This window comes from Salvelinus alpinus, chromosome 32 (assembly GCF_045679555.1).
Source record: "Salvelinus alpinus chromosome 32, SLU_Salpinus.1, whole genome shotgun sequence".
Lineage (NCBI taxonomy): Eukaryota > Metazoa > Chordata > Actinopteri > Salmoniformes > Salmonidae > Salvelinus > Salvelinus alpinus.
In genome coordinates this window covers 6,171,713-6,192,930 of record NC_092117.1, presented here as the reverse complement: position 1 = coordinate 6,192,930, position 21,218 = coordinate 6,171,713, and the positions used below count along the sequence as shown (strand labels likewise).

The following is a 21,218-nucleotide window of genomic DNA, read 5'->3' as shown; positions in this document are numbered from 1 at the left end:
CTATTCTCTCACATTGTGCGCCCAAAAACGAGGCCCTTTTATTTGTTCATATGTTGGTCTACCATTGACGTAATCCCGTTTTATCTCAGGGCACAGGAGCTCCGGGACAAAAGGACGGCACACTGATCAGGGTGGTGCAGGACCAGACTGACCCGCCATCACTCTCACTTAGAACCTGACACATCAAAAGAAAATAAATGCTGTACATGTTTAGGTCCCCTTTGCACCCCCTGTTGTCTGGGGATACAACATAGATGAGAAGGGGCAATTAAGATAGAAAGAGTTTAAATGGCATAAGTTAATGGCTGTTTTGGGTACAGGATGTACATTCACATTTAATTCCCCAAATATATGTTATGATTGGTTACCGTAACAATCAATGTACCTCCTTATTAGATGATAGACAAATACTGTCTCAGTTAAATGGAAATTGACTTTCACCTGAAAAGTGCTCTGCTTTGCTGTCTCCACTCAAGCCAAACAGGATGGTTGTTGGATGAGAACCATTGCTTGCTGACTTGGTCAAGGGATCCATGAGACGATCAAATATGTGCAAATGTACAAAAGAACAAAACTTGACACAACTCAAAAGCAATTTCAATAAAATAGCTAGCAACTTTTATTTCAGTAGAAAAACTATTATTAAACAAAGTATAGGTCATCGTTTAGAAAAACTGAAGAGCACAAAAAAACATGTCGAATTTCCAAAATGCCTACATTTCGTGGCTAGAGAACATTATGTTAACTAGACTCAATGACAAAAAGTTTTACATTTACAAAAATAGATTCAAAATGTATCTTACCAAAGTCTTAAAATGTCACAGTTTTTTTTTACACAATAACAATAGGGGCAAATAACTACACATGCAATCCTATGATTCGCATTCACTATAAATTACACAAAATGATGTCAGGGTCTCATCTGGAAGATTTGATACAAATCAAATCAAATTTTATTTGTCACATGCTTCGTTAAAAACAGGTGTAGACTAACAGTGAAATGTTTACTTACGGGCCCTTCCCAACAATACAGAGAGAGAGAGAGAAAATAGAGAAAGCCAAGATGTCTGTTTACCAGATGTCTGTTTGCAAAATCAATTGTAGTACAGCACACTGAAATGCAATACAAGCTGTCAATTGCTTTGTTCGGAACAATTTTAGATTAAACGTATGTCTTAATTTAATAATCATAAAATATAAACAAACGTCAATAAATAGATTTTTTATAAATGATAAATAAAAGCAATACAAATCTATTTATTGACTCCTGGGTTGGAGAAAATGCCTGCATCATAAAAACAAGTACAGATTGTCGTTCACCTCAAACAACATGACTAGTTTTCAGTTTTCCATCCAGTCTATGTAGGAACTTGGAGGCCGTCGTACTGGTAGGGAAAGGACGAATGCGTGTACTCGTGTTCATCTGGAGAGCTGTAGCTGATAGTACTGAAGCACTGATAGTTCTCTGGCTGCACACAGTCAAACTGCAGGTCCAGCCACTGTCTGTGGGGGGCTTTGCGCTTCTGGGCGTCCGTCAGGATCCGGCTGAGGGCCATGATGTAGCTGAGGGCCATCTGCAGAGTCTCGTACTTGGACAGTTGCTTATCCTGGCCCCACTGGGGGACCACTTTACGGAGACGGTCAAAGGCTGTGTTCAGCCCCTGCATCCTCTTCCTCTCACGGGCGTTGGCTGCCATCCTCCGCCGTGTGGAACCATCATGCTTCTCTGGAGATCCAGACTTGGAATCCAGACTCTCAGACTCGGATCCAGAGTCAGATCCAGTGCAACTGGGCTGGCGGGACACCATGGTTTTGGTCACAATTCCACGATTCAGTTCACAAGTTTTCTCCTGGTTCTGTCTGCTGTATGTTACCAAAATCTCCCAAAATGTAGCGATGAGTCAACCAAGTCAAGTGGTGTGTTCACTAACCGCCAGACTGTTTTAAGACGTTTTCAAATTTTGCAAAGTTCCTCTTGTAGCTGTCCAAAATGGCCTGGTGTCGTGGTAGCTGTCCAAAGTCCTTGTCTAATTACGCTGTATATCGATAAAGCTGTATGTCAAGTGAACAATTTGAAGTTAATCCAAATTGTTGGTCCTCTGCTAAGCCTAAACCGCAAAACAGCTTCTGTGTCTCTGGTCTTGGAGAGACTGAGGAACAAGCTTTTTATATGACTGAGGAGATGAACAGGTGGCAGCAGGTGGAGTCCCATCCCATCTCTCACACCCCCCATCTATCCCCAATATTGCTTTCACCCCCCCTCCCCAATATTGCCCTCCCCCCATCCTCAATACTGTTTGCTGGGATAGACACCAACGCAGACACACAAACACACACACACTCACAAAAACGCAAACAAATCCTTAATGAAATTCCAATTAAGCCAGCCTGTTCTATCTGGTCATGGCTTCACTCTGAGCCGTCATGGCTTTACTAACAGCCATGCGTTGCAAACACAGAAATCTACCATCTGGCAATGAAACCTATAGAGCTGAAATCAAAGGACATCAAAGCAAATGTATCTAAGTAACAATTTAAAGTCTTATGTTCACTTGAATTCAATAGGAAATCAATATGTTGCAGTCATACTTTCCATTATAATTTTTTTGTTTTGTTTGTTTTTTACATTAGGCCTTTTTTTGCTGTGTATGGCATATATTGTATTCAATGATTATAATAGCAGGTTATTTTGTCCCTTAAGTAAAATTAGTAATTGAATTGCACAAGAGCTGAAGGAACAACAGATGTTAAATATAAAATAGGGGAACTTAATTTGATGTCAATATTCATGACATTTGTTGTAACATAGATTATTGAGGCTTTTATGCAGTTTATTTAAAATATCAATTTGTCAGATTTCCTTTAGAAAGTGAATGAATTATCATTGCTAAATATGATTTATTATCATGATTTTTAAAATGATTTGTGTGTGTTTATTGATGATGTATTTGTGATTTGCACCGTATACCTACATTTAGAAAGAACATTTGGGGGATAATATGTCACTATAAATGAGAAACCGTCAACTCCATTGCACCAAAGAGAGAGTTTTATCAAGGAAGAACCACTTGTTTATTTACTCACTTATCACAGGGTTCGTTCTTGGTCTCATAATGGTAATACTGATAATCTCAGATAATCTGAGTCAGATTATCCCCAGGGAAGTGACTGTAAGTGTGGCCCCTAACCCCAGGGATTTAAAATGTTTTAAGAGTGACTCCTAGACAACACCCTGCTGAGTTGCTCTTTTCACCGGCTGGGATGAATAAAATAAAAAAAGATTTAGAGAAGGACAAAATCATGTACACACAAAATATTCTGACATGTTATTGGTCTTGTGAAACATTTTGTTTTGAATTTGATATTTTGGGTAGAGTAAGGGACGGGACATACATTACATTAATAAATAAGAAGTATATTCATTAATGCTATGGCTTATTAGAATGTACTAAAAGAGATTGCTCCAATATTGGGTGGCTATTGCTGGTCTGTTTACCAATGCTGTGTTCTTAATCAAGCACAGTATGTGGTATACATTAGTGTCCTTGTACTTACTGGGGACCATGTGTGAAATAAATAATTGATCTGTCTAGCGGTCCGAGGAAATGAGACTGACAGAATCATTTGTTTAACTGTCTGTTCTTTCCATCTGGTGCAAGTGAGTCCAACAATCAAGGGATGAATCTGACCAGGTCAACAGCCCCTCCCCTTCCATCCAAACGCACCCACAACTAAACGCGAACCCACACAGTACATACCAACATCCCACGCATAGGCCTATAGCTAGCTCTAAATGCACTCAAATGTTAGACAATTGTATTTCTGAATGGCATTAACAGATATGTAGAACATTTGCATAAAATAACATGAATAACGACTACAGCAATACCGGTCAATATTTATTAGCTCTTCTCGTTGTATTTACTTGTTGAAATAGATCATGTAACATAATGCCGTAGAGAGGGATTTATGCGTGAAACTTTTATGCGTGAAAAAGAAAAACCAGGGTATAGAAGCATTGTGTGTGAATCATGAATTATTGCTAGATGCCCAAGATGCTGCCTCATGCCTAGGTCATATTGGGTCATGGACACAAGCTCATGCTGTTTGGTCATTTTGGGGATGGACTGGTTTGCTGTGCAATTAGGCATATAATCCCATCTACCAGTTTGGTTCATTGATTACAGATTGACGTAGTTGGCCAGCTGCTGCTTGTCTTGTCTGTGGCCTATGTCTCACACAGTCTCCGACCTTTCCATTTCTTCCAGCCTTGTTTCCCCACTCATTCGTATGATTGGCTTGTCTGACAAGGACTGGTGGCTAGCTTACCCCCTCTGTCAAAAGCCATATGTCACAGGAAGAGGAGGGACCCGTCCAGATACTTGGAGATTACGGCCTCCGAAGTTTAAGAATAGGGAAAGTGTGAAAACGTCAGTATTAGGGGCCTACAGTATGTTCGGTCAGACTCAGTCAATCTGACTAGATTAAATAATATACTCAAGTTTCATTTAGAAATGATTAAGAGCATGTTAGCACCAAGTCTAAACGAGGCTCCTGACTACCTCTGTAGATGGCCAGGAAGATGTGATCACAATCAGCTCACAATGCGTCTTTTAATCGTCTACACCTGTCTAAAAATGTGGGCACAATAACAATGTGGACAGGATCAGGACGCTTGTTAGCACCAGGTATAACCAGGGCTTCTATCTAAAAATGGCACTTGAAACCACGTGACCATTTACTCGCCTAAACCAACCACTAGCAAGTGTCCCTTCACAGCCAATTCATCATGGACATATCCGCAGCAGAGGGCCTATTACCTAGTCTCAAACGTCAGGGTTCAATCAAAGATAGAAACAGGGTCCATTATAGCCCCCTCCTGATCTTGTCTACATTTTGATTGTGCACACATTTTCAGAAATGTGTCTACACATGGTTTAAAAATGTACATTTTTTAAATCCCTCCACTGTGTCTGCAATACAGACTATTGCGGGTCCCTCCCTGTATGCAAATTATTTCATAGCAGAATCCAAATGCAGACTGCAGACAAGATCAGGATATGACGGATGTAAGAACCAGGTATAAACATGGCTTATGAGGGGCGTGACAAACATTTTGAAATTAGTAACGGTTTTAATAAAAGTACAGTAATTAAATAATGGAGTAGACTAAATCAAATTTGGTTTGATTAATTCATTATCAAATTATTCATTGTATAACGTTTTTGTCACTTTCTTCTCGTTGTATTTACTTGTTGAAATAGATCATGTAACATAATGCCGTAGAGAGGGATTTATGCGTAGGACTATAATAGGACTATATATATAGGACTATAACAACCATGTACCAAACCCCAGTATAACATGTTAATTTACCAATCAGCCAACAAGTAGCAGCTGGTCAAATGAGGCTGGGGACTGTAATTAGGTCAAGTAAGGTGAATGTAATTTCATGCCTATTTGAACTTTTTTGCTAGTCTAATTGGTGTGATTAACATTGCTTAATTGGCTTAGCTGAGCATTGTCTCCTGTCTGGAATTGCGTATTGATCTCAGAAAAAAGTAAGTAAATAACAAGCTATCAAGCCTGAAACAAGATCTCAACTCATATTTGACAATAAACCAAAGGGAAGAATAGTTGAGACCTAGCATGATATCCAATTAAAATGGATTATTGTACTGTTTAACAGAGGTAAATGTAAATGATATATGTGTTGATTATCATGTTACAAATGTATACTCCATAAAAATGAATCTAGCTGATAATGAATTAGTCAATAATCCATAATAATAACAATTGTGAATTAGTGGATCAATGTTTGTTTTTTAAAGGTAGGTGGAACAATATATTATATATTTTATTCTGATTCTACGTAAAAATAAAATAAATAAAAAATTTAGATATTTCCATAAAATGTTATGCATTCATAATGTGTAAGACACATGTATGTACAAAAATATACATTATATATATATTTTTGAATAAATATAACTTTATTCTCAGGGGGGAAAAAACTATTTTACATGGTGCAACTTTACATTTATTGAATATGTGTTAAAACATTTCATCAGTTTTTTTCAATAATCACATGTTAGCTACAAGGGTGTGTACAGTTCCATCAAAACGTCAAAACATAATTTCTCCCACACATACATTTCATTCTATCAGTGAATTCTGTTAAAGCACATGTGCCTACCAACAAACAAATATCTTTCCTTTCCCTAGACCCACTAACATTGAAACACATGAGTATATTTTTCAAAGTACAACTATACTGCTGTATGAACATTATTGCATAAATTGCTGTCAGAATTTCGTTTTTCTTATTATAATAACTTACATATTCAGTAACCTATCTCCATACAGCAGAAATAGCAGCTCAAATTCCTCACCTTAAAGAGGCATTTCTGTAAAGTAAACATCATGATAGTGTTTGAAATGCAATCCTTGGATAAGGCTCCTGGTGTACTGTAAGCTACTGTAAGCACAACTATCCATTCATGAGGCAGTGAGAGGAAACAGAGACATTTTCGTAATGCAAAAGCATTGAGCAAAGTGCAAAAATGACCAGAAACCCCATTCCAATCTGGCTTCCTTTCAAACTGCGTTATAAAGAGGCGACTATTTATGTATTGTTCGGTTGACTAAACTCTTGTCAAATGATCGCCACCTTATAACACACATTTTTTTGCAGAAAAGTTTCAAATGTAATCACAGTGCAAGTTTATAATGAGGCTTACAGTGTATTTTTTGGACTTTGCACAATGCTTTTGCACCACGAAAATGCCACCCTTTGCTTACAGTAGTTCACTTGCTTTTCCATATGCTATCAGTATGGACTCAAAACACAACAGAACCACAGTGCAAAAGTGTGCATTTACAAATCATGTATTCGAAGTGAAATATTCTGTTTTAATTGAACATCAAGGAAAACTCAATCATATTTTCGAACCAATTCTAGATATCAAATTGTAAAGACATATTCATAGTACTTGCTATATACACTGAGTGTACAAATCATTAAGGACACCTTCCTAATATTGAGTTGCAACAGCCACAATTCGTCGGGGCATGGACTCCACAAGATGTCGAAAGCGTTCCACAGGGATGCTGGCTCATGTTCACCAACGCTTCCCACAGTTGTGTCAAGTTGGCTGGATGTCCTTTGGGAGGTGGATCATTCTTGATACACACAGGAAACTGTTGAGCGTGAAAAACCAAGGCACTTAAATATTTTGTCTTGCCCATTCACCCTCGGAATGGCACACACGCAATCCATGTCTCAATTGTCTCAAGGCTTAAAAATTCTTATTTAACCTGTCTCCTCCCCTCCATCTAAACTGATTGAAGTGAATTTAACAAGTGACAACAATAAGGGATCATATCTTTCACCTGGATTCACCTGGTCATATTCATAGTACTTGCTATATACACTGAGTGTACAAAACATTAAGAACACCTTCCTAATATTGAGTAGCACCTCCCCCACTCAATGTATGCACGTGTACAATTTAATTTGTCCATTTGGCTTTCCTTTAGTGTATTTCTTTGATTTACATTTAATGCACATATATTTTATATAAACATGAAAATAGACTATCTTTATTTGACACAAATATATACGTTTGAAATAAAACCATACAACAACCACGTCCAAACGAAACAGTGAATTTGCTAAAGATTAAGAACAGGTTGAAATGTGTGACGATGAAAGTATGTCACGATCATCAACATTCAATCAACTTTCTCAATATCAAACTAACTCATCAAAAAAAGTAGAACAAAATGAACCATCAACAAATCGGACCTATCGAAAGATGATAGTGAACTGAAACTTGGCAAGTTTGTCTGTTTTGTGTGAATAAGACGCTTCAAATGATACAATTCAATAGGAATGGCAGAAAAACAAACACAGCATTAGGTTGCCAGTTGGAAATCGAACCGTTTTTGTCATTGTAATTTCAATGTATCACATCAACTGTATCACACAAACCAGATGACACAAACTGCTAAGATTATAGTCCTGCTCTTCCATCCCACTGGCCACGACAGATTAGATGAACTAGTAGATTAGTCATCAGGAGGTGTTAGAGCAGACTAAACTCTGGGACCCGGTTTCCCAGACACAAATTAAGACTAGTCTTGAACTAAAAGCACTTTCAATGGAGATTCTCTATTGGGCATGCTTTTTAGTCCAGGATTTGGCTGAATCTGTGTCTGGGAAACCAGCCCTATGAGACTCCAGAGAAGAGTAGTTTGAAGGTTCAAAGGGCCAGTAGTGATTAGAGTGGTGGTGGAGTAGGTTGACAAAATTCTCAAACTTTCCTAAACTTTTGGAATTTCGGAAAAACCTGTGCATTATGGGAAAGTTTACAGACTTTTACAACCCTATGGTGAAGTGTGTCTGCTCCTCACAGCTCCTCACTCTCCAGCTGTGCCTCCACAGGGGAGCTGGAGAACAGGATGGGGCTATTGTCCATCGTGGGGAAGGCAGATTTGATGTCCAGGCCTTGACCGGTCAGCACTGCATAGCGACTGCCCTGCCGCGGAGCCTTTTTCATAGGCAGAGGGACATGCTTATGCCACTGGGCTGCAGACAACAGAGACAAAGTATTCATACCCTTGATTTATTCAAAATGTTGTTGTGTTACAGACTGAATTCAAAATGGATTCATAAAAAAAAAATCTCACCACAAATCTCACCACAAAGTGAAAACATGTTTTTTTGAAAATGTAGCACATTTTACTGAAAATGAAATACAGAAGTATCTCATTTGTATGTATTCACACCCCTGAGTAAATACATGTTATAATCAATTTTGGCAGCAATTAACGCTGTGAGTCTTTCTGGTTAAATTGAGCTTTGCACACCTGGATTGTACAATATTTGCATATTATTATTTTTTAGGTTATTGTCCTGCTGAAAGTTGAATTTGTCTCCCAGTGTCTGTTGGAAATCAGACTGAACTAGGTTTTCCTCTAGGATTTTTCTTTCCTTAGCTCTATTCGGTTAATTTTTTTATCAACAACAAAAAATCCCTAATCCTTACCAATGACAAGCATACCCATAACAAGATGCAGCCACCACCATTCTTGAAAATATGAAGAGTGGCCTCTCCGGCAACTGAGTTAGGAAGCATGTACAGTTGAAGTCGTAAGTTTACATACACCTTAGCCAAAGACATTTAAACTCTGTTTTTCACAATTCCTGACATTTAATCCTAGTAAAAATGTAGGATCACGTAGTATGTGAGGATCACCACTTCATTGTAGGATCAGCACTTTATTTTAAGAATGTGAAATGTCAGAATAATAGTAGAGAGAATGATTTATTTCAGCTTTTATTTCTTTCATCACAATCCCAGTGGGTCAGAAGTTTACATATACTCAATTAGTATTTGGTAGAAATGCGTTTAAATTGTTTAACTTGAGTCAAACATTTCAGGTAGCCTTCCACAAGCTTCCCACAATAAGTTGGGTGAATTTTGGCCCATTCCTCCTGACAGAGCTGGTGTAACTGAGTCAGGTTTGTAGGCCTCCTTGCTCGCACACGCTTTTTCAGTTCTGCCCACATATTTTCTATAGGATTGAGGTCTGGGCATTGTGATGGCCACTCCAATATCTTGACTTTGTTGTCCTTAAGCCATTTTGCCACAACTTTGGAAGTATGCTTGGGGTCATTGTCCATTTGGAAGACCCATTTGCGACCAAGCTTTAACTTCCTGACTGATGTCTTGAGATGTTGCTTCAATATATCCAGATCATTTTCCTCCCTCATGATGCCATCTATTTTGTGAAGTGCACCAGTCCCTCCTGCAGCAAAGCACCCCCACAACATGAAGCTGCGACCCCCATGCTTCACGGTTGGGATGGTGTTCTTCGGCTTGCAAGCCTCCCCCTTTTTCCTCCAAACATAACGATGGTCATTATGGCCAAACAATTCTATTTTTGTTTCATCAGACCAGAGGACATTTCTCCAAAAAGTACAGTTGCAAACCGTAGTCTGGCTTTTTATGGTGGTTTTGGAGCAGTGGCTTCTTCCTTGCTGAGTGGCCTTCCAGGTTATGTCGATATAGGACTCGTTTTACTGTAGATATAGATACTTTTGTACCTGTTTCCTCCAGCATCTTGACAAGGTCCTTTGCTGTTGTTCTGGGATTGATTTGCACTTTCGAATCCAAAGTACGTTCATAGCTAGGAGACAGAACGCGTCTCCTTCCTGAGCGGCATGACGGCTGCATGGTCCCATGGTGTTTATACTCGCGCACTATTGTTTGTACAGATGAACGTGGTACCTTCAAGGCATTTGGAAATTGCTCCCAAGGATGAACCAGACTTGTGGAGCTCTACAATTTTTTCTGAGGTCTTGGCTGATTTATTTTGATTTTCCCATGATGTCAAGCGAAGAGGCACTGAGTTTGAAGGTAGGCCTTGAAATACATCCACAGGTACACCTCCAATTGACTCAAATGATGTCAATTAGCCTATCAGATGCTTCTAAAGCCATGACATCATTTTCTGGAATTTTCCTAGCTGTTTAAAGGCACTGTCAACTTAGTGTATGTAAACTTCTGACCCACTGGAATTGTGTTACAGTGAATTATAAGTGAAATAATCTGTCTGTAAACAATTGTTGGAAAAATTACTTGTGTCATGCACAAAGTAGATGTCCTAACCAACTTGCCAAACTATAATTTGTTAACAAGAAATTTGTGGAGTGGTTAAAAAATGAGTTTTAATGACTCCAATCTAAGTGTATGTAAACTTCTGACTTCAACTGTATCTTTGTAGTGACTGGGTGTATTGATACACCATCCAAAGTGTAAGTAATAACTTCACCATGCTCAAAAGGAAATTCAATGTGTGCTTTTTTTTCTTTTTCCCCCATCTACCAATAGGTGCCCTTCTTTGCGAGGCATTGGAAAATCTCCCTGGTCTTTGTGGTTGAATCTGTATTTGAAATTTACTGCTTGACTAAGGGAACCTACAGAAAATTGTAGGTGTGGAGTACAGAGATGAGGTAGTCATTAAAAAATAATGTTAATTAAACACTATTATTGCACACAGTCTATGCAACTTATTATGTGACTTGTTAAGCACATTTCTACTCCTGAACTTATTTAGGCTTGCCATAACAAAGAGGTTGAATATTTATTGACTCAAGACATTTTAACTTTTTCATTTTGTATTGATTTGTATAAGAAATTCTAAAACCATAATTCCATTTTGACATTATGGGTTATTGTTTGAAGGCCAGTGACACAAAATCTCAATTTAATCTATGTTAAACTCCGGCTGTAACACAACAAAATGTGGGAAAAGTCAAGGTGCGTGAATACTTTCTGAAGGCACTGTAGCTTTGGGTATTATTGTGCATTTATTTGAAATCTTGATGTACTTTAAGCACAATCATTAGCAACTATTAACTCATTCAAAACTATCACAATAAACACTGGTGGGTAAAAGAAAGCTGTTGAAAGTTGTATTGAACTCACCATAGATGTCTAGCCTGGCTGTGCATGAAACAATTCCAGCTTCATTCTTTGCTGACACGGTGTACCAGCCAGCATCCTCTTTCCTGGTAGGCTGAATCAGGAGGCAAACATATCCAGTAGCATCCTGGTGTATGCTAGAATCAAAATTAATCTCCTCAATTAAATGATCATTCGAAATGTATATATTCCCTGTGTTCTATTATAAAAAAAAATTGTGAATAAGACGCATCAATATTCTAATCTCAAAAAGTCGAAGCTAATTTGGCATGTACCGACATCGCTGAGCATGGTTTTGTGTTACCTCTTGTCTTCATGAGTTTGAATATAAGTGTACCTACAGGATGGGCAGTCACCTTTCTGGCTGGAAGGGGAGAGGTTAGTTAGGGAATACTAACCTGACTCTGGCCTTGGTGTGAGGAATGGTGTCGTTGTCTTTCTTCCAATAGATTACAGGTGGAGGCATGCCCAGAACCCTGCACTCCAGTCGGACGGGGGTGCCCTCTGCGATGCCTGTGTTCTGGAGCTTCTCAACAAAGTGGGGGGCCTGCTTCATCTCTTTTTCTGAACGTGCAAAGAATAGTTATTCTCTGTCATGTACAATTACTAATTACTACTACTTATTAATTGTCATGGCATACGTCACTATAGCAACAAATTAATGGTTTTGACTTTGTACTTATTCAAAGGCTATCACTGATTACCTACTCATCACAAATGCTTATAAATCTTTATAAATAATGAAATACTAATTTGTTATCAAGAGGTACACTATTTGGGTTTCATGAAAATACTTAATTGTTTCGAGATCTCTTACCCACAACTCTTAACTCCAGACCGAAGGAGCTCTGTCCTGCTTTGTTGCTGGCGATGCAGGTGTATGTCCCAGCGTCGTCCTGTTTAAGGGGGTCTATGACAAGGGAATGGATGCCGTTCTCCCTCACCAGCATCCGGTGGTAGAAGTCTGGGTAGATGGGCCTCCCGTTGATCAGCCACATCAGCTCTGGGTTTGGAAGGCCACTCACCTGGAAAACAGAGAAACACACAACACTTGAGATGAGAGATGTATACAGTCCTATCTATCTTCAAAGGCTATCCTAACTGATTTATAGCATTTTTTTTTTTAATAGTCATTCTAAAATGTATTAAATGCCCATTGCTTATTTACAAATCCATGGTTATTTAATCCAGAGATGACATACCTTGCAGTCTAATCTACAGACTCTGCCCTCATGAGCCACCATGTCCCCTGGAGCCTGGAGGAAGTGAGGTCGGAAGAAGCGCTCCTGGGTTGGTTCACCCTCTTCCACTTCCTGTATGCGGGCCCGCACCCTGTAGGGATGTGCTGAACATGTTACACTACATGTATATTGGCCCTGGGATATCTTGTCATCACTATCGCTAATTTTATTATGATTTTAAATGTTTGATTTAATTAGGCAAGTCAGTTAAGAACAAATTCTTATTTACAATGACGGCCTACCCCGGCCAAACCCTAACCCTGACGATGCTAGGCCAATTGTGTGCCGCCCTATGGGACTCCCAATCAAGGCCAGTTGTGATACAGCCTAGAATCGAAACAGGGTCTGTAGTGACGCCTCGAGCACTGAGATGCAGTGCCTTAGACTGCTGCACCACTCGGGAGCCCATACAACGATGCATGAGATTAATGTTGCTATCATAGAGATAAAACAATGTATTTTTCTCTGATTGGTTTAACGGTATATTGGTTTATGGTTGCTATGAGGGCTGTTCAAAAGTAGTCTGGGCCATATGTACATCTGGGATCTTACTGTAAGTAGCCTCCACAAAACAGTAAGAGCTGCAATCATGCTGGCTCTGCAACCTGAAGAGGGTTCTTCTAACCTCTGCAGATCCCAATGCACACTCAGTCAGTCCTGCTCACCTCTGAGAGTGAATCATAGGTGTCATTCGGTTTCGGAGAGGACCCGTTTGGATGATCAAATGACCAGAGCAGCTGATTCGTCCCTGGTGAGCATTCATTCATTAATTAACAAATTAGATTTCGTGAAGGGGTAAGAAAGGGGATTAAAACAATCACAGGTGGTTAGGTTACCTGGGGGTTAGCTGCCATGACAGTGTAGTTGCCATCATCGTCGTTATTGGTGACCTCTATGTGTAGGACACAGGTTCCGTCCCCCTCTCTTATCTTCTTATAATGATCATTTTTCCTCAAGATCTGCTTGCCATCCTTGAACCAGTAAACCTGAAATGGTGTTGAAGAGAGAGGGAGATTTCTAACAAACGTTGAGTATACGTCCAGATCCCGGGCGGCCCCCAAATATGATCCAACCTTTTTTATGTGCCTGCCATTGGCAAATAAAACATTGACAGTCTGTGTGGTCCTGTGTGGCTCAGTCGGTAAGAGTGTTGATCGAGCAACCCTAAGGTAGTGGGTTCAATTTCTGATGGGATCACATACTACGAACCTTTGACCTCACTGTACTGTAAGGTACTTCGGATGAAAACCTCTGCTAAAGAAAAACAGTCTGGGTGAAAACATATTTAGAGACCATAGACGTGCTGTCTCACCTTCGGTACGGGGATCCCCACCACTTTACAGGAGAACGTCATAGGCACACCCTCCATGGCCCTGAAGTTCCTCAGCTTCCTGTCGAATATGGGCGCGACGCACTTCCCCGTCGGGCTCTCATCGTGTTGTACCTCGTCATCCGACTCCTCGACTGGGGTGCGCTCCAGACGGAACTCGATCTCACTCAACAGCCTCTGCTCAAAGTTGGACACTTTGTACTCCTAAAAAGACATTTCAGAAACTGTTTGGGTGAGTATTTACTTGAGTAGATTGCCAGAGGAATCAGACCCAGAGCACAATATCGCCACTAATCAATCGGGATATTGTGTTAAAGGCAGGGTTGAACTCAATCCAATTCGAATAATCCTAATTGAAAAGTAATGAAGAACATTAGAATTTCAGTGGAATTAAACGGAATTGACACCCAACCATGGTTAAAGATGTACTCCTCAATCTATTTTGATTCAAAAAGTAGCATTTTGATTCAAACGTGGCAGTTACATTTACCAGCCCTCAGTTTACAAAGACAAATGTTCTGGGCTCACTGTGGGCAGAAAAAAAAAGATTGAGGAGTGCAGCTTTAAACCTTAAATGTTATCATGCAGTGGTATTCCTCTTATCACTCTCCCTTGGCATTTGACTGATCCTACTACACAAAATACAACAGAAGTTGAGGGTGAAACAGAGAACAGAGAACACATGTGGACTGAGATATAAAGCTAAGCTTTCCTGGCAAAATAATCAAAGAACACATCATTCCAACAATTCAAATTGTACATTTGTTTGTTTGTTGTTGATACGTAGATTTCTATCTTGATACGTCAACTTTTTTTTCATAATTGCAAACACTGGGTCATTTATTTTTCTCCTGAGGACCTAAGGTAATGGAACGGAGAAGATAACGGTAGTGGTAATGTTAGTGGTAATGTTAGTGGTGTTTGAAATGTAGTGAAATTATGACAACATTACAACACAGTTACTTTCCAGAGGAACAACAGATGGGATCCATGGCATCAGTTGAAATGTAACATTTGAAAGGAAAGTTTTTTTATGCACATTTCATATGCAAGAAACGTTGAAGGTTGCTCAAATCTTAGAATGTCATATACCTCAGCCTATTTGGGGCATTACATTACATGAGTGTGGTCAATATGTAGACCTTCAGTTTGGAAATTGTTTGGATTATTCATGCTATGGATATTAGTTAACACATACTTTAAAAGGGCCTGATTAGGATGATGAATTAACTACAGTGTTTGGATATATGAGTATACATCCATACATACTACTTAAAAACGGTTTTGAACATTCACTAACACTTTATATTACGTTGCTGTTATACCTGTATAGTAACGCTGTAATTACTACACTCACAATACGTCATATTTTTTATCGCTTTGTAATTGTAATGGGCCTGAGTGGTTTTAGTTATTACGCAAGTGGAATAAGGAATAGTCCCGATTCCTCTTGTGTAATTACAAAAAACAGTTAAATTCCATTAAGCAATTACTGAGGTACTATGTACAGTGTATTCAGAAAGTATTCAGACCCCTTCACTTTTTCCTCATTTTGTTGTGTTACAGCCTTATTCTAAATAAATATAAATAAATATAAATATCAATCTACACACAATACCTCATGATGACAAAGCACATTTTTTATTTTAGCAAATGTATTAAAAATAAATACCGGAAATACCTTATTTACATAAATATTCAGACCGTTTGCTATGAGACCCGAAATTGAGCTCAGGTGCGTCCTGTTTCCATTGATCATCCTTGAGATGTTTCTACAACTTGATTGGCGTTCATCTGTGGTAAATTCAAAACCCAGCCATGAGGTTGAAGGAATTGTCCGTAGAGCTCCGAGACAGGATTGTGTCGAGGGACAGATCTGGGGGAGGGTACCAAAAAATCTCTGCAGCGTTTAAGGTCCCCAAGAAGTGGCCTTCATTATTCTTGAATGGAAGAAGTTTGGAACCACCAAGACTCTTCCTAGAGCTGGCCGCCCGGTCAAACTGAGCAATCGGGGGAGAAGGGCCTAGGTCAGGGAGGTGACCAAGAACCTGATGGTCACTGACAGAGCTCCAATGTTCCGCTGTGGAGATGGGAGAACCTTCCAGAAGGACAACCATCTCTGCAGCACTCCACCAATCAGGCCTTTATGGTAGAGTGGCAAGACAAAAGCCACTCCTCAGTAAAAGGCACATGACAGCCCGCTTGGAGTTGGAAAATATGGTGGTGGCAGCATCGTGCTGTGGGGATGTTTTTCAGCGGGAGGGACTGGGAGACTAGATGAACGGAGCAAAGTACAGAGAGATCAGATCCTTGATGAAAACCTGCTCCAGAGCGTTCAGGACCTCAGACTGGGGGCGAAGGTTCACCTTCCAACAGGACAACGACCCTAAGCACACAGTCAAGACAATGCAGGAGTGGCTTCGGGACACGTCTCTGAATGTCCTTGAGTGGCACAGCCAGAGCCCGGACTTGAACCCGATCAAACATCACTGGAGACTTGAAAATAGCTGTGCAGCAACGCTCCCCATCCAACCTGAGAGAGATTGAGAGAATCTGCAAAGAAGAATAGAAGAAACTCCCCAAATACAGGTGTGCCAAGCTTGTATCCTTATTCCCAAGAAGAATCGAACAGCATAATCGCTGCCAAAGGTACTGAATAAAGGGTCTGACTACTTAGGTAAATGTGATATTTCCATTTAAAATTTTTAATACATTTGCAAACATTTCTAAAAAACTATTTTTGCATTGACATTATGGAGTATAGTGTGTAGATTGATGAGGAAAAAAACACAATTTAATACATTTTAGAATAAGGCTGTAACGTCACAAAATTTGGGAAAAGTCAAGGGGTCAAGAATACTTTCCGAATGCACTGTATCAACATGTTAGTCTAATGTTGTTACTGGTGTAAATACAGTCTTTCTGCACATTAAGAGCAACTTAATGTAATGTGTTACCAAACGTTCTGAGCAAAAGAATGTTTGGGAGGGAGAGATGTTCGCTGTACCTCGTCATAGTTAAAGACAGTGGCAGGAATGTTTGGTCCGAGGGTTCTGCTCGCTGTTTTCCCCTCATAAGTAGTCTGCTTCTATGAGAAGATAGGGATGATGAGATGAACACAAACACACTAATGGACACACACATTACCACCACTCATTTGTGATTGATGTGATCTGCATGTTGTTACATGGTAGACGTACTTGATGAATGAATATGGAAAATGAATGATTGGGAAAAGGAATGATCGTTGACGCACTGCTGATCTCTCTGGGTTTTTAGAGGAATGCATTTTCTAACCGCGTCCACGTCGTATCACTTTACTCCACTTGCGATGTAAAAAGGAGAACAAAATAGAACGGTAGTACGAATGTCAGAATAGCAAATTGGAAGAAAGTGAGAATGCGCCACGGCGTCTCCACTTTGTTGTTTTGGACATGTTTTGAAGGAATGTGTTGGGTTGAAAAGAATTTGTAGAAGAATAATACTTTATTTTGTTTGAGATCACTCTGTTCCTTTGTTGGTTCCACTCCAAGCCATATTACTACATCAACCAAGTACTCGTTCATTTAGTTGCATATTCAGTCATTAGCCCAATCTATTTATTTTAACTTTATGTAACTAGGCAAGTCAGTTAAGAACAAATTCTTATTTTTCAATGACGGCCTAGGAACGGTGAGTTAACTGCCTTGTTCAGGGGCAGAACGACAGATTTTTACCTTGTCAGCTCGGGGATTCGATCTTGCAACCTTTCGGTTACTAGTCCAAAGCTCTAACCACTAGGCTACCTGCCGCCCTATAATGGAAGGACTATGCCTTAGGGAATAACAGTACATTTGAAGGGATATATCCGATACCTGTTGTACATGACCACGCATAAAATCTTCATTGAACCTAAGATTTTTCTCCATATCCTGGAGGAGGGTTTGTTGGCTGCTACGGATGTCAACATCTGACATAGGACGAGTGCTTGTAGGCAACTTCTTCTGCATGCCTTGAGGTGGCCTGTGGATCAAAGCAAATGTATTAGCAAAAAATGTATTTTACAATATACAAAACTGTAATATGATGAATTGAAGTGTAAGGTAAGAGGTCTAAGAGGTCCAAAGTTCCCAGAGTTTTCCAAAATCCCGGTTGCAGGATTCCGAGTTGAAGGATTCCACCCCTGCTTATTCCCTCCCAGTTCCAGGAATCCTCCAACAAGGATTTATAGAAAAACCTGGGAACTTTGGGAATGTTTCTGGGAATTCAGGAATCATAGGGTCTTACCCATGAGCACTCCTGGGCAGGCCCATCGAGTTGGTGGCTTGTGTGGTGTGTAGAGAGGGCAGGACAGAGCTGAGGAAGGCCACATGGTTCTGGATGGGGCTGGGGGTGGAGGTGCTGGAGGTCGGGGACGCTGCCTGTGGGGGTGACTGCTGTGGCAGGGTGAACACAGAGTTGAGGTAGGCAGCAGGCAAAATGGAGGGTGAGGTGGGGGAGGACATGAAGGAAGGGGGGCTAGTGGGTGACTTGAGGACTCTGGTGGGGAAGACTCTGGGTTGTGGAGAGAACAGGTTGGGGTTGGAGGAGTTGAGCTCGGCAGCCAGCTCGTGGAGCAACGGAACTGGGGACTCTGTAGGGGAGGGACTCCTGACTGGAGAGAGGGGAGTCTGGGCAGTGATAAACTCTTTTGGCCTAGCATAGTTGAAGCTCTGTGAAGTGGGAGCCAGGTTGAGGAGGGAGGCATGAGTTGTTCTGAGAAGGGGGGAGGGGGAGGTGTTCTGCATGGTTGTAGGGGCCCTGTTGAAAGCTGCAGGGATGGAGCTGAGAGATGCTATGGGGGCTGTATTCAGATGAGGTATGAGAGGTGTGTTAAACTGGGGTACGTGAATAGATTTAGGCAGGGATAAGGGGGCTAAGTTCAGCTGGGAAGAATGGGTGGTGTTTTGCAGGGTCATATAGGGTGAGGATGCAGGGCTGGTATGCAGGTGGGGTGCAGGAACAGTGCTCAGCAGAGGGGCAGACGAAGGGGAGCTCATACAAGACGAAGCTGTCTTCAGTTGAAGAGGGGATGGTAGGGTACCCATAATGGGTGCAGGAGGGGCTGTGTTCAGTAGCAGTGCAGAAGTAGTGTTTATTGGTGGTACAGGGCTTGTGTTTAGCAGGGGTGAAGAAGAAGAAAGAAAATAGGATTGGGTTGCGTATGGGTTCAGTAGTGGTGCAGAGGCAATGTTAAGCAGGGGTGCAGGTGCACTAGTGTTTAGCTGGGGTGCAGGGGTAGTGTTCAGTGTTGTCACAGGGGTGAAGTTGAGTAAGGGTGTTGGGGCTATGGTCAGTATGGGTGCGGGGTGGGTGGACTGCAGTGGCATGGGGGTAGATGAACGGGGTAGGCTTTGCTGGTGCTGGAGCTGGTGCTGGGGCTGGGGCTCGGGTTGCTTCCAGGCTGGCCAGGCAGATGCCTCCTCTTGGCTCTGGGTGGCTCCGGTTGGCTCAGTGTCAGTCTGCTGCTGCTCCATAAGCACCTGGTTGTGTAGAAGCTGCAGCTGGACAGGGTCTCTGAGAAAACAGAGATGGAAGATGTTAAAAACATGAACACTTTACATACTGAGTATACACAACTTTTTTCTTTCCATGACATAGACAGGTGAATCCAGGGGAAAGCTATGATCCCTTATTGATGTCACTTGTTAAATCCACTTCAATCAGTGTAGATAAAGCGGAGGAGACGGGTTAAAGAAGGATTTTTAAGCCTTGAGACCATTTGAGAAATGGATTATGTATGTGTGCCATTTAGAGGGTGAATGGGAAAGACAAAAGATTTAAGTGCCTTTCAACGAGGTATGGTAGTAGGTGCCAGGCGGTTTGTGTCAAGAACTGCAGCGATGCTGGATTTTTCACACTCAACCGTTTCCCATGTGTATCAAGAATGATCCACCACCCAAAGGACATCCAGCCAACTTGACACAACTGTGGCTTGACACGACTGTGGGAAGCATTGGAGTCAACATGGGCCAGCATCCCTGCGGAACGCTTTCGACACCTTGTAGAGTCCATGCTCCAACAAATTGAGGTTGTTCTGAGGGCAAAAGGGGGATGCAACTAAATATTAGGAAGGTGTTCCTAATGTTTGGTATACTCAGAGTATAATAAAACTAGCCTGGTCCCAGATCGGTTCGTGCTGTCTTGCCAACTCCTATGGTCATTGTCATGCCAAACCACAGAAGTTTCCAAGACAGTATAAACAGACCTGAGACCAGGCTATAATAAAAATCATATGTTTGTTCAAAAGTCTTAATGTGTTCGTCACCAAATAACTACAAATACTCTTAACACAGTTCCCTAAAAAGTAATGACCACAATGTGCCTTTCAGGGGGCTGGTAGGGGAAATAGTCTGCCCTTTTAAGGTATAGGAGCATCCAGACTCTAAACACACTCTGACTGGAAATGTCAGTAATGTGCTGTATCATGATTGCTATAAGAAAACCTTTCATTGCAACCTTATTGCATTGCAACATTATCCGAGCATTTTTTACATTTGTTTTACATTCAATATCAGTCACTTTGATAACATAAAGTGGAAAGGAGACAATAACCTATCAATAACCGAATCAATAACAATTATTAACACTATGCAAAACACTTCATCTTAGTGGCAGACATACTTTTTTCTTCAGACAAAAAAATGACAGACACAATGCCAGTGTGCAAAGATTTCTAGCATGCACAAAAGCATAAAATTGCACTTACATTAAGAAATGACCATCCTCAGTTTTTTGTAGTTTTAATCTCCACATAGCTAAGCACAGATATGTATTCAGTTGACAAATGAAAACTGGAATACAGCAGGTCAGATAGGGAGCTCAAGAGGAGACCCTCCCACCTCTAATGTTTACTGTTCTAAATACAGCCCACACAACTCAAGCGGCTTGCTACACTTCAAAACAAGGACCGTAAATGCAAAAATACATCCCGAAACCAAACACTTTTTAGAATTACTTTCAGAATAAAGCGTTTTCTTTATAAAATCAACTGTCGGTGCAAATTTAGGGGGAAAATGGTGATAAAACTAATAGTTTGTTATCTGACTTGATATTTAACAGTTGTCTCCATATCATGTGAGGCTGTCACTCTGAGATCTTGGGACTCGTCTTAAGTTAGGATTTGTCTTAAGTTAA

At 40.6% G+C, this 21,218-nt stretch overlaps 2 protein-coding genes across 4 annotated transcripts in view; both read right to left on the bottom strand.

Annotated features, from left to right (window-relative positions):
* Nucleotides 1-592: 592 nt before the first annotated feature.
* Nucleotides 593-2,135, bottom strand: atoh7 (atonal bHLH transcription factor 7). Its single transcript, XM_071379610.1, has one exon. It carries the CDS (start codon nucleotides 1,806-1,808, stop codon nucleotides 1,359-1,361), a length of 450 nt encoding a protein of 149 aa, XP_071235711.1. The 5' UTR covers nucleotides 1,809-2,135; the 3' UTR covers nucleotides 593-1,358.
* Nucleotides 2,136-5,972: 3,837 nt separating this feature from the next.
* The window catches only part of mypn (myopalladin), a 56,729-nt gene continuing 41,483 nt past the window's right edge, over nucleotides 5,973-21,218 (bottom strand). For 2 of the 3 annotated variants that reach the window (XM_071379783.1, XM_071379784.1), the window contains 11 exons: nucleotides 18,330-19,598; nucleotides 17,918-18,065; nucleotides 17,071-17,151; nucleotides 14,046-14,267; nucleotides 13,570-13,719; nucleotides 13,399-13,481; nucleotides 12,695-12,824; nucleotides 12,310-12,517; nucleotides 11,891-12,056; nucleotides 11,496-11,629; nucleotides 5,973-8,590 (listed from right to left, as the gene is read on the bottom strand). In XM_071379783.1, coding sequence (XP_071235884.1) covers nucleotides 8,412-8,590; nucleotides 11,496-11,629; nucleotides 11,891-12,056; nucleotides 12,310-12,517; nucleotides 12,695-12,824; nucleotides 13,399-13,481; nucleotides 13,570-13,719; nucleotides 14,046-14,267; nucleotides 17,071-17,151; nucleotides 17,918-18,065; nucleotides 18,330-19,598 — 2,770 coding nt within the window. In that variant the 3' untranslated portion in view covers nucleotides 5,973-8,411. The remainder of the gene's footprint in view (nucleotides 8,591-11,495; nucleotides 11,630-11,890; nucleotides 12,057-12,309; nucleotides 12,518-12,694; nucleotides 12,825-13,398; nucleotides 13,482-13,569; nucleotides 13,720-14,045; nucleotides 14,268-17,070; nucleotides 17,152-17,917; nucleotides 18,066-18,329; nucleotides 19,599-21,218) is intronic. The other variant, XM_071379785.1, reaches the window with a different exon arrangement.

Excerpts from the sequence above, each read along its gene's own strand:
- atoh7 (XM_071379610.1), bottom strand. The coding sequence starts at position 1,808 with ATGGTGTCCCGCCAGCCCAGTTGCACTGGATCTGACTCTGGATCCGAG.